Source organism: Capsicum annuum, chromosome 1, assembly GCF_002878395.1.
Source record: "Capsicum annuum cultivar UCD-10X-F1 chromosome 1, UCD10Xv1.1, whole genome shotgun sequence".
NCBI classification, from domain to species: domain Eukaryota; kingdom Viridiplantae; phylum Streptophyta; class Magnoliopsida; order Solanales; family Solanaceae; genus Capsicum; species Capsicum annuum.
Window position 1 is genome coordinate 135,387,930 of NC_061111.1, and position 14,349 is coordinate 135,402,278.

The 14,349-nt window shown below is 35.4% G+C and overlaps 1 protein-coding gene across 1 annotated transcript; it reads right to left on the minus strand.

Moving 5' to 3' along the window:
* Window positions 1-1,357: 1,357 nt before the first annotated feature.
* Window positions 1,358-4,602, minus strand: LOC107879735 (60S ribosomal protein L15). The gene is made up of 4 exons (XM_016726686.2): window positions 4,494-4,602; window positions 2,898-3,064; window positions 2,230-2,427; window positions 1,358-1,874 (listed from the first exon to the last, which is right to left on the minus strand). Exons 1-4 carry the CDS (start codon window positions 4,495-4,497, stop codon window positions 1,629-1,631), a joined length of 615 nt encoding a protein of 204 aa, XP_016582172.1. The 5' UTR covers window positions 4,498-4,602; the 3' UTR covers window positions 1,358-1,628.
* Window positions 4,603-14,349: the final 9,747 nt, after the last annotated feature.

Genomic DNA, 14,349 nt, shown 5'->3' on the forward strand with positions numbered 1-14,349 from the left:
AAAAAAAAATTCAATGATTCACTTATTTTGAAACGCCAATAAATACCCCAATAATTCACTTATTCCGAAACGAAGGAAGTAATACACAAAATCGAATTGAACCGACCAATGAACACCCCTAGATAGTGTAATAGAACTATTATAAATTCTCTAAACAGAAAGTAGTCCACGATTAGACAGGAGACAAAAAGGAATTGCTCGGATAGTCAAGTCAGCAAGGGAGCAAAAATGGAGGAAAGCTATAAAAAAAATAATTAAAAAAAACGATTAGAAAGGATAACTTACCATTAGGATCTGTTAATCCGACGACATGTAATGTATTCCAAATTCACCAGCATTACAAATCAATTGTATCATTCATCGGTCCAACATAAATCAATAAAAAAAAGTTTGCTTAGATTAGATTACACAAAATTAATTATACTATGGAACAGAATGAGCATGTTAAGAATGTACCTTCATCCAATTCTTGGGAGGTTGGAAATGATAACCATTTCTGAAGGTTTGACCCATGATGAGTAGGAAGATACTGATTTACCATACTATGGAATCAATTATTGGCTTGGTGAAACTTGAATGCAATAAACTTTACTTCCTTTTCCTTAGTGCAAATATTGCTTGCATGATATATACCATTATCAACTATCCATCATATGCTCTCTTGTACAGGTCAAAATTTTATATTTACAAGTAAAAATAATATATTCCAGTTAATCCGAAATAAACTAACATGTTCCAATTTCTAATCAAACCAAGACGGCAAGCAAAAGAAAGACTTCAACGTATCTTACATGTCAAAATGGTATAGTCACAGGTCAAAATAATATATTTCAATTTTTCGATTAAAATTCAATTGGAATAAAAAATCAATTACGTTGCTAATTTTTCATTAAAAATCAAACAATCCCATACCTTATATCTTTATAGTGAATAAAATTGTAAATATCATGATGCAGGAGTTCGATTCTTCATTTATTTCAATACGCACAGCAAATTGTTAGGTCTGAAATCAAGATTAGGTAGCTGGAGACTACGAAACCTAGAAATGATCTTTTACACAGTATCATTCACCACACAACTTTTTATATTAAACAGACTTCGCATCAATATATTCAGCTAAGATGCTGAACCTTAATTTACTTACACCTATAGATTGATTAGGCATGCAATTATATCTCAGAAAGAAAATAAATACTTCAATACAAAAATTACTAGAATCCATTGGGGCTTGCAAAGCAAGTCTCATCTCTGCAAGAATGCGGATACTTCAAAACAAAACTAGTTATTCAAAATTGTAAACAGCTGAATGTCTCAACATAAAGGGGCTAAAACCAGATAATGCAAAAAACAAAGGACATGAGAAAAAAAGGACTATAGAGCACATTTCATTCCAAAACATTGTTGATTTGTCTATCAAGGCAAATCAAGAGGCACTTTAAAACTAAATCTCACTCTTTAGCTCTGCACCGCCTGTCATACCAGATAATAGACTCTTCTTTATCCATTCCCATCTCCGCAAGAAAACAGATACTTCAATACAAATTTAATTGTTCCAAAATGTAAAGTTACTAAATCCAGATAGTGAAAAAAACTAAGCAAGAGACAATCTTTCAAAAAGATCAAGCAGATCAACGATAACGCCTGAGAGACAGAGTCTGGTTCCTTTTCCACGTTGCCCTTCTTGAGGGGCGAGCTTTGTGGTGCAGATGTCCCCTGCCTCGGAGTCCTCTGTACTTCTTACCAGCTGAAGTGAGACCACGTAATTCTCGGTGCTTATGCACTGGATTGCAGATCCAGTTGATTCTTGGATCGTTGCGAATAGCAGCATGGGCTTGGTCAACCAATATAACCTCATAGTATTTGTAGGTTGAATCCTGCATTACAGAGGGTAAAGGTTATAATTAATACTGTTATACCCGTTATTAAAGCATGTACTACATTAAAGAGCCTAAGTGGACACGAAAAAAAGAAAAAGTAACACTGTACAGAAAATAGAACCATTTACAGTGTGGTGTTTGCATATTCAGAAAATAAACTGAACCACCTTGCAAATCATATTACAAATTAAGTCATCAACCTTAAAAATCTGTAGTGAGAGACTATCCCCGGTTACAGTGAAATGCAGTTCTCTGTCTCGAACAAATGCAAATGACTTTGCACTCTAGCGTGTCAGAATATAAAAAAGCACTAGCAAGTACAAGAAATATGCAAAAAAGTTTGAAAACATACCTCGTTAATCCAGTAAGAGTTGAGGACTCTAAGACCACCCAATTTCCTACCAGCACGCTCCTCGGCGACAGATCTCTTGCTGCGCTGGAATTTCAATTGGGTGACTCCCTGATTGGTTGGTTTACCATACACAATACCCTTGGAAACTGGTCTCTTCCTTCCACCACGTTTCACACGAACACGGTAGACCACATAGCCCTGAAAACATAATGTTCTTACTAACACCTCAAACATAGTCCATACCGTGGAAAAGGAGCAAGTGCAGCATTTAACATGATTAAAAGAAAGACTTCTGCATTAGTACTGTTCCTGGAAAGGGTATAAGAAATTAGACACTATGTATGTGAGTTTCAATTCTTTGCACCTACAAACTGCACATAAAGAATGAATAATGACACGGTTACGTAGCCTTCACAAGCATCTTAGTAATCACATATGTAAGGTTTGAACATAACCGAGAAATAAAATAAGATCAACAGTGAAACAAATACAAGTAGACTAAACTCATAGTGAATAAATAATATTAAGCAGGAGCATTAATGAAACTTCAATTCCACTAAATATCCAAACTGGCTATTTCATAGACAATACTGACAATACATACAAATAACTGTGATCTGCCATCAAGTCACATTGCCGAGTAAATACTAGACACCTCAGAAATTTACCTGTTTGGCCTTGTAGCCCAGGCGGCGTGCCTTGTCAGGACGGGTAGGCCTAGTGACACGGACAATAGATGGGAGCTGGCGGTACTCCCAACACCTCACCCTTTGCAAGAACCTCATCACATCTGACTGCTTCTTCCTCCATAGCTCCGACACATAAGTGTAGGCACCTACATTTCCACAAATAAGAAAAGATCACCAGATATTCCAACAATATACAACAACAACAACAAAAAACCCAATGTATTCACTATGCATAGTGAGGTCTGGGGAGGGTAAAATGTACATAGTCCATACCACTACCTCCGGAGAAGTAGAAAGGTTGTTTCCGATAGACCCCGGCTCAAGACAAAGAATAGTAAACAAATTCGTAATAAAAAGCATGAAACCAGATGGAATAACAGAAATAAGACACCACAAAGTAATACCCCTACACGAACAAACCAAACTACTGACTACCACCCAGATGGAATAACAGAAATAGCCCTAAAATTGCCGGCCCGGCTACCCCAAAGCTCTCCTAACTACTAACTACCACCCACCCACATGCACTACCCATCTAACCTAATTAGCGTCCTCCATACCTTCCTGTCTAGGGCCATGTCCTCAATAAGTTGCAACTGCTCCATGGCACGTCTAATCACCTCTCTCCAGTATTTCTTCGACCTACCCTTACGCCACCTAAATCCATCCAAAGCTAGCCTCTCACACCTACGAACTGGGCCATCCGTGCCCCTCCTCAACCATCTAAACTGAACTTCCCGCATCTTGAACTTCCAAGCTATCCAGCTTTTAGATTAAGGGCCTGTCTGGATGGCTTTAAAACAAGTGCTTAGAACACACTTTATTTCACCCACCCAAACAATAAAACTTCTTAAAGTCTACCAGAAACAGACTACCTTACATTTTAAGGAAGAGGCAAGGTTTGCGTCCACTTCCACCCAGATCCCACTTGTGGGATTAACACTGGACACGTTGTTGCTATAAAACTGCTTAAAAATTATTTTATAGCTTAAAAGCACCAAAAATTAACCAAAACGGACTCAAAAATATAAGAACAATTGTAATGAGCAACACATTGCCATCTCGTGACTGATATATTTGCAATAAATTACCTTTGTATCAAAGGAAAATCATGTCGGGAAATGCAGCTTGTTCAGTAAAAATTAAAATCTCAAACTGAAACATGATTCATAGTCCATTAGAATAACAAAAAGATGTCATTTTCCCATGACGATCAGTTATTAGGATATAAATATCTTGCTTCAACACTTTGAGCAAAATGCGGGTGAAGGAAGGAAAATCCTGGACCGACACCTACAGCCACGTATGTTTAAGCGCGTAGCCCTAGATTCCCTTAGCACTACTATCATTACTAATCTCCAACTATCTTATTCTTCAATTCTATCACTATCTGTTTTTTCCTCGCAACACACATATATATGTCAAATTATATTAACAAAAAACAATATATGTAGTGATTCACTGTTCCGAAAAACTAGGGTAAACGTAAAAAAAGATTGGCATTCAATTAGATTATGGACATGAATGAATTCATGAAGGAGTGTAATACAGAGAAGAGTGGATGAAGGAACATACCCATTGAGTCGCTATTCTCCCTCCCAGCTGCTCGCTCGCCTAAATGAATTAGGGTTTCCAGTGAGACCAAGTAAATATAAAAGGACCCTCTTGGGCTAGCTAGTCTTTTCGGCCCATAAGCCCCATGGTTTTAATTTGACCTTTTTTCTATCAATTGGCCCAAATTCCACTTCATTGCACAAATAGCCCATTTCAGGTGGACCTTTCAAAACGTAGTCAGATTTAAAAATTATTGGGAAAAGGACATGGGATGGCCATTTTAAAGAAAAATGGTCACAATTTGAAAAGGTGGACAACTGTTGTCAGTCGGCTATTTTTAATTCCTCATTTTAGCCATTTGGCCCAATTGGGCACATGCAGCCTCTATACTCAATTGATACACTTTTATACCATATTGATGCACTTTTATACTACATTGATATAATTTTTAAAAAAAAGAAAGAAAATTTTATGCAAGCACATGCAGTCCCTATACCCAATTACTCTTTTGTACTATATTGATACACTTTTATAACAAGAGAGAATGGGTATATATGCATGCATTTCTGTATCAATATACCACATAAATACACCTTTTACAGAGAAAATCTGTGTAAGCATATACTGTAGAAATCTGAATGTTGAAGCCCTCGCCTAAACCTTTGTGTTTTAAGGTTCATCAAAGTCCATTACACAAAGAACCAAAAAAATGTCATTTTTAGTATTGCAAACATTAGGGAGAAGAAGATCAAAACAGCTCTCTCGAATCCCCACCCGCCAATTCCTCTGATTTTCTTTCTTTCTTTCTTCTTCTTCTTCTTCTTCTTCTTCTCAAGTTCCATTTCCAATTATAACTTCTCTATTTTCCATTCTTTGTATAATTCATCCAATACTATAAGTAAACTGTTGTTCTCTTCAATTTTTAATGTAAGTGCAAAAAACCCATCAGGGTCTTTATGGGGTTTTCATTTTTCAGCTCGGAAGTTGTTATTGAGCCCACCACTACTGATGGACTTACTGTTAAGGGAATTATTGCTAAAAATTGAAATATAGTTGATGACACTGAGGGAAGTTTAGAAGCTCAGCCGAGTACAGGGAAGTATATAGGCAGTATTATCAGAATGAAAATGGTTATGATGGTGGCTATTTACTGGGTATTTAATTATGGGTGCTATTTTTGTGGTATTGTTTTAATTTTAAGTGCTATTTTTGTCCTTTTTCTAAAATTATTTACTCACCTTGTACCAGGTATAAAAATATCCTAACACAACTGATTTCAAGGGCAACTTTTATTCTTTGGTACAATTCTATTTGAAAAGAAACTAGTTCAAGCATCAAATATCAACTACTCTCTTTCTTCATTTTTATTTGTTTATATTTTGTCTATGTTTGACTTGGTACAATGATAATTTCACTATATCAATCCTATTAATTACTAGATAGTGATGGTCCATGCTAACATGGGCCCAACATGAGTCATTTTTGCTAGCTAAACTCATACATATTATTTGCATAAAGATATTATAAGATCAACAATCGTTGTTTTATATTTGTCATTGTATTATTTACATTTTCTATCTATAGCCTAGACTATTTGCATAGCATTGCGTTCTGTCTTCTTTGTATTGACAGATATCTCGCAAAAAGTACATACCAAAAAAGAGAAATAAATTTAAATTCAATTTGAAAATATCCATTCATGTAAGAAAGTTTCAATTCAATCGATAATGTTACTACTAAGAAAGGCTTAATGGGTATTTCTTACAAAGAAATTGCTTATATGTGAATTGTAAAGTGGTAAAGAAATGCACCGTTTCAACAACTATTTATAACAATAACAATCTTTACGGTTATTTTTCTTCATGGGATGAACTAAGGTATAAGATATTTCACACAATAAAGTTGAAAGGTCTGCATCATAAGAGAGTCCATTTAAACAAGCTTCCCACCTTTTTCTTCCTAATCAAACTCAAGAGACAAGAAATTTATCTAAAAGGTTCTACTCATAGACTTCTCGTTGTAACAGATGGTTAAAGGGTGAAAGCTACACCAACAAACAGCAATTGCACTGCAGATTGAGAACAAATATTTTTCATTTTATAAAGGAATTGAGAATCGTGGTGTGTGTAGTAATGTCGTTTCTTTCTCCTTTGCACTTATTACGAAAATAACTTTTCTCTTTTGGCCTTTCCTATCACTGCTCTATCTATGTAATGTATGTTGTTTGCTATAGTTTAGTAGTATATCAGTTCTTGCTTTATAAAATTATCATTCTGCGTCAATATTGAAAAGTTTCATACTTCTGAGAAGACATATATATTTTGCTCATAATCTTAGTGTGTATTCTGATCCAACTTTTCTTTTCTTTTTTATTATATTTTGATTCTAGCTTTCTAAACATAAAAATTTGAAACACCTATACTATTTAAGATAGTGGTATCCACTACTACCTAACTTTTGGGACTCGTCATGTATTGTATAAGAATTCTTTATTGGAATGCAGGGAAAATCATATGAAAACATAACCATAATTGTACAAAACTATGTTGGTCGTTTGATAGTCAAATATCCATACTGGATTAGAAGCATGGTTACAGATTACTTCTTTATTACCTGTCATAATGTTGGTGTCAGGGCTATTAAAGGACACTCTTTTCTTGTAAAGAATACAATTCGTGTTATGTGCTCCCCTAGATATAATGTTCGATATATTCCACAAAAAGATGTTGCTCTTCCACAAGTTCTTCAGCTATTTGCCCTTTCAACTGGAGGAAATGACGTTGAGAACAGATAGCCTGTTGGATAACGATTATGCTACAGATCAAATTATTACTTTTTCATACAAATGTCTTTCTACTGTTTTATTCTTTTACTCTTTTTTTGTGTTGATACATCAACATGGTAAACTCTACGTGAATAGTAAAATCCAATATTTTACTGAGCCAAGGATGAAGAAAAGAAAATCTCAATGTAGTAATAGTTTATATGGTAGAGACTGCAGTTCTATAGCATTTGCATATTCTTATTCTCATTACTTTAAAACGTCAACAAATATTACCATCCCTAGTCCCCACCTTGTGGGAATACACTGGGTATATTGTTGTTGTTGTCAATAAATATGTACATATTTTATGAGAAAAAAAGCTGTATAATTTTTTGCGTTGGTAAACCTCATATTCCATATGCAGAAAACTTTTCATAGTTGCTTACTGTGTTTCTCAAGACTCTTCAAAAATGTCAATGGGTGTGTGTCGGATTCGCTAAAATTAGTGTGTTTTTGAAGAATCCGACATAGGTGCGACATTGAAAGTGAAGATTTCGTGCAACTTAAGTTGCTGATATTTACCACAAATTCAAGATTAATGTTTTCCTCCCCAGATAAAAAAAATTCACTCCCTTAAGACTTAAACCTACGTTAGCACTATCTACATTTTGCTTTCTACTAACCCTATAATCTTAAAAAATTTTGCAACCTCGCTTATCCCCGTAAAATTAATTTATCTTTAGATCACAAAGTTTTCATCAAAGTTTTCCAAACTTTATTATTCTTAAACTACTTTTCACTTAAAGATTACAGTTTTACTTTCATTATCCTCTTTTTCCATCTAAGCACGCTCCATCAATTATGTTACTGGCTAAACAAATTTGAGCAAGTCATGAAACAAAAATGATATAAAATAGTAAGATTTTTGGCAAATATCATGATCATCCAATAAGAAGTTAAGAAGTTAAGTTTCGCAAATATTAACTTGAAGACGTATTGATTCTAACAACTGACTGCAGGATGGATATATTTGTGAATTCAATGGCAAATACCTCTTCGTCCTCCAACAACATGAACTAATACTTTTTGATTTTCTCTTTGTTGTTTCAAGGATGGCCTTTATCTGCTACTTGTACTTTACAAGTCCATTCTTTTGTGGTCGAGGTATTTTGGCTAATATCATCTCTTTCTTCTATATCCAGAATCTGAAGTTGAAAGATGTACATACAAAAGCATAAACCAATATGATGAATAGAGAAAGAATGGCATGACTTGAAACAATATATACGGTTAATTAAACTTTAATATCTGATACACTTTTAGCGCAATTCTTTTTGAAAATTAGACCAGCCTTATTGTATTTGTTCGACATTTTGATAACACCTTATCTTTCCTGAATGTGAAGTATAACATACATGTTTAATGTATTTGTTCCCTATTCAGAGCACAGGAAAATAAATCGGCAAAAACTATTCTTTATCAAATTCAAAAAAGGTAACGACGAAAAAATGAAATTGAAAAAAAGGGCAAAGAGAAACATCGACACACATACCCGTAGGTCAAATTTCAATAAAAAGTAACTGAAAAAAACATGAATCAATGCAGATCATAACAAAAAATCCCAAAAAAAACATCCTTGAAGTGCATAATCGAAAACCAAAAATACCGAATAAACAAATCAAAATTGACGCTATAGAGGTTCAGATTCTTAGAAAAAAGTGAAATCCAAAGAAAACCAAAAGTGAACATGGAGTTTTCACCACCAGTTGAAGAAAAGCAAATTGCTGGAGTTTTCTAGTACTATACTTTACTGTTATAAGAGAGGGGCTGACAACTGACGTTTATGACACATGAGATTCTCTTTTATAACACATAATCAACTATAGTGAGAAGACAAAAATAACCTTGAATTAAATTTTATAGACCCTAGGCTCATATGTTGAAATCAACTTTTTCTATAGTAGTAGTAAATATATACTATGAACAATACATAAACTCATCAGGTTCAACACTACCACAGAACATTTACATTTACATCCATTATACTATACTTGCAGATGAACATTTGAGATGTAATTGGGACACTATAGGAGTATTGAGATGTGAAAAATGTAAAAGAGATTTTAGTTCTTAATATTGGGAAAATCGGGTAATTTTTTCACTAAAATGGAACAACTACGTGAAATGAACTAATTCAGAACAATTGAACCAGACATAACACTAACAAATAAATACTCGATAAATAATATTGAATACTAAAAATAAAAACACCAAAAAATTTGATAACGGTGTTTAGCCAAATAGGCTTAATCTCTGAACACCCAACCTTTCCTATTAATTATGGGAGAAGAGTATAATTTAGGGATGATTCAAATGGGAGGAGGAAGAGTTCTTTTATAACTCTAAAACCTCCTCCCTAAATTGTAAAACAATTATGTGGGAAAAAAGAGAGCCAAAAAACCAATAAATTTCCACCTTGGCTCAATTTTAATCCCACCAAAATACAAATCTTCGCAATTAAACAAATAATAAAAAAAATTACGGTGCTTTCAACTTTGCGTCGTGAGGCACCAACTTCAAATGTGCAGGATACTAACCAAGTTTAAATAGTGTTCGAACTTGGCCCTTGTAATCACTTTGGTCAGCATATCTGTAGGATTCTCCGTAGTATGAATCTTCTGGTGAAGTATCTCCTCATCTTTGAGAATTTCCCGCACAAAATGATAGCAAACATCAATATGCTTCATCCGTGCAAGAAAGACTTTATTCTTTGCTAAATGAATAGCACTCTGACTGTCAGAATACACCTCAAGTTATTTCTGATCAACTCTCAAGTTTTTAAGCAACCCATGAAGCCAAATTACTTCCTTCACAACCTCTGTAATCGCCATATACTCTGCCTCTATAGTAGACAAAGCCACTGTAGACTGCAAGGTATACTTCCAACTAACTGGCGCCTTTGCTAAAGTGAACAAATAGCCAGTTGTAGATCATCGCTTATCCAAATCACCTGCATAATCAGAATTACAATATCCAACTACGCATTAACCAAGTAATTTATCCCGCTCGAATGTCAATGTAACATCTACGGTATTTTGGAGATACCGCAAAATTCATTTCACAGCTTGTCAATGACCCTTGCTCGGATCATACATGTACCTGCTAACTACACTAACTGCTTGTAAAATATCTAGTCTCGTACACACCATTGCATACATCAAGCTTCCAACTGTATTTGCATACGGTACTTTTGCCATGTATTCTCGCTCTTCATCAGTTGTTGGAGATAATCTGCTACTTAGTTTCAAATGAGGAGCAAGTGGGGTATCTAAAAGTTTTGTATCATCGTGTATACCAAAATGTTGGAGTACCTTCTTCAAATACTACTTCTGTAATAGCCAAAGTTTACCTCTCTCTCTATCTCTGCTTATCTCCATATCGAGAATCTTCTTGGCTTCCCTCAAATCCTTCATCTCGAACTCTTTACTCATTTGACCCTTTAATCTATCAATTTTAACTTGGTTCTTTATTGCAATCAGTATGTCATCAATATATAGGGTAAGTAGATATAGGAACTATCTTGAAGTTTGCGCAAATACACACAATGATCGTATTTGCTTCGCCTGTATTTATGACCCTTCATGAACCTATCAAATCATTTATACCACTGTCTTAGAGATTGTTTTAGTCAATACAACAATTTGCTAAGTTTACAAACCTAATCTTCTTTACCAGCAACCTTATATCCTTCTGGCTGAGTCATATAGATTTTCTCCTTCAAATCACCATGTAAGAACGTGGTCTTCATATCAAGTTGAGCTAGCTCCAAATTCAACTGTGCTACCAAGGCCAATAAAATTCTAATGGAGGAATGCATTACAACTGGAGAAAATACCTCATTATAATCAATTCCCTTCTTCTGAGCAAGCCTTTAACCACCAATCTTGCCTTGTAGCGAATGTCTTCTTTATCAGGAAATTCTTATTTCTTTGTAAATACCCATTTGCACCCAATTGTCTTTTTACCTTTCGGTAGTTGTGTCAGCTTCCACATCTCATTCTTCTTAAGAGATTGCATTTCTTCTTCCATTGCACCTGTCCAACTACCACTTTCTGTGCTTTGAATGGCCTCTGGGTAGGTAGATGGAACATATTCATCAGTAACTGAAAGTGCATAAGCTACCATGTCAGTGAAACGAGCAGGCTTCTGAATTTCTCGTCTCTGTCTTCTAACTGCAATTGGTTCTGATTACTGCAGAGGTTCTTGGGTTAGAACCTTTTCCTCATCTGACTCTTCTTCTGCCATAGTAGAGTTAGTGGTGGTGCTTCGTGCTGGGGTCACCACTGTTTGATCAAACTCCACTTGCTTAGGATTACACTCCATCTGCTTCATAGTACTATCAGCTTTCTCTGGATTTACCTTGTTCAACATGGCAGATTCATCAAAGGTAACATCCCTACTGATAATCGTCTTCTTTGCCTCAAAACACCACAAACGGTATCCCTTCACTCCAGTATTAAATTCCATGAAAAAGCCTTCTTTTCTCGTGGATCCAACTTTGATTCAATCACCTGATAATATGCAATAGAACTAAAAACATGCAAAATATCATAATCAGTTGCAGGTTTTCCAGACCATAATTCTAATAGAGTTTTGCCACCTATAGCAGATGATGGCAAACGATTGACGAGATGGTGAGTGTACGTCACATCCTCAACCCAAAATTTTCTGTCTAACCTAGTATTAGACAACATACAAAGAACTTTCTGCACAAGTGTCTTATTCATATGCTCTGACACCTCATTCTATTGTGGTGTTTTTCTAACAGTGAAGTGTCAAACTATGCCATAGTTTTGGCATACATTCACGAATGGATCACTCTTTTATTCTCTTTCATTGTCTATTCAGAGAACCTTGATCTTTCTCCCTGTCTGGTTTTCAACTTGAGCTTTCCTATTAAGGAAAATTCCAAGCACTTCATCCTTGTTTTTCATAGTAAATACGCAAACTCTCCTAGAAAAATCATCAACAAAAGTGATAAAATAATGCCTACCTCCGATGGACAGAGTTTTGGCAGGTCCCCACACATATGAGTGCACATAATCCAAAATACCCTTGGTATTATGAATTGCAGTGCCAAACTTCACTCTTCATTGCTTTCCCAGAATACAATGCTCACAAAATTTAAGTTTGCAAGTCTTCTTACCTTTCATCAATCCTTTCTTAGCAAGAATTTGCAAGGACTTTTCACTAGTATGTCCCAATCGCATATGCCACAGCTTCATTACCTCAACATCCTTCTTGGTGGTAGAAGTTACTGTTGTTACTATCCCCAATACTGTACTACCTTGGTAGTAATACAAATTGTCCTTCCTCACGCCTTTCAACATCACTAGTGCTCCTGAAGTTGCTTTAAGAACTTCATATCGTATCATCATAACTAGGCCCTTAGATTCAAGAGCCTCCACTGAGATGAAATTCTTTTTCAACTTTGGCACGTACCGCACATCCTTCAAAATTCTGGTGAATCCATCATGATTCTGCAGGTTGATTGAACCTATCCTAGTTTTTTTATGGATTATCATTACCCATGTAGACAACCCCACCGATGAGTTCCTGAAACTTAAAAAACTATTCTCGAATGGGACACATATGATAGGTACATGCTGAGTCCAATATCCACTCATCAGGATAAGATGGTGTTGAAGGCATAACAACTAAGGAAATATCTGATTTTGTATCACTTTTGCATTCTGCAACATTTTCATCTTACGGATCTTGCAAACTCTTTCTTTTTTTTTTTCAACTTCGGATAGTCTTTCCTCCAGTGCCCTTTCTCACAACAGAAAACACACTTATCTTTGGCAATGGATCGGCCCTTTGATTCGGACCTTCCTCTTATCCCCTTAGTCTGGCTTTACTGACGACCCCTTGCCACCAATGCTTCTTCGGATATTGTTGATTTGGTTTTCATCTTATCCTTCTTTCTCAATTCATGACTATATAAAGCAGAACAAACAGCATCTAACGACACATTCTCCTTCCCGTGAAGTAACGTAGTTTCCAAATGTTCAAATTCATCGAGAAGAGATGATAACAACATCAAAGCCAAATTCTCATCCTTAAATTTCACATCTAAATTCAACAGGTCTGCTACTAATTGATTAAACATAGTAATGTGTTCATTTATAGTACTACCTTATTGATAATCAAATCAGAATAACCTTTTCTTTATAAGGAGCTTATTCTGACCACTCTTTTTTAGAAACTTATCCTCCAACGCCTTCCTTAATTTGCGCGCAGAAGTCTCATTCTAGAAAGCATATTTCTTCTCTCTGGATAGGCACGATCGAATTGTTCCACATGCCAACCGATTAATGATGCTCCATTCTCTTTCTTCTACCTCTTCTGGTTTCTTTACTTCAATAGCAATATCAAGACCCTGCTAGAAAAGAGAGTCCATAACCTGTCCTTTCCATATGCCAAAATGGGCAGTACCATTAAATATTTCCACCGCCAACTTCAGACAGGACAGCCGAAACCTCGACCATGATGATGAGGAACCCGATGCCCCCGGCATAATATTTATAATAGGATCCTTGATTTCTTGATCTTTATTTACCATTATAGACTCAATAAAAATATTCAATATTACAACAACTGCAAACAACCCAAGAGGACCAAAGTAATTCTTTTCTGATGTGGAAAATTAGGCAGAGCTGCAACCACAGAGCATACTCAGATAGAACCTTAGCCTAGGATAAACCATGGGTTCAAAAAGACCAAAGAAATTCTTTTCTGATATGGAAGATCAGACAAAACTACAACTATAGAGCATACTCAAATAAAACCTTGGCTTTGATACCACTTATTGGGAAAATCGGGTAATTTTTTGACTAAAACGGAACAACTAAGTGAAATGAACTGATTCAGAACAATTGAACCAAACAAAACACTAACAAATAAATACCTGCTTGAATACTAAAAATAAAGACACCAGAAAATTTGATAACGGAGTTCAGCCAAATAGGCTTAATCTCTGAGCACCCAACCCTTTCCATTAATGGTGGGAGAAGAGAACAATTTTGGGATGATTCAAATGGGAGAAGAAAG

Bases quoted from the DNA above. Each gene is read 5' to 3' on its own strand.
- LOC107879735 (XM_016726686.2), bottom strand. The intron at 2,428-2,897 runs GTAAATTTCTGA...TTATGTTTTCAG, and splicing joins TGGGCTACAAGGCCAAACAG to GGCTATGTGGTCTACCGTGT. The intron at 1,875-2,229 runs GTATGTTTTCAA...TCTGTAATGCAG, and splicing joins ACTCTTACTGGATTAACGAG to GATTCAACCTACAAATACTA.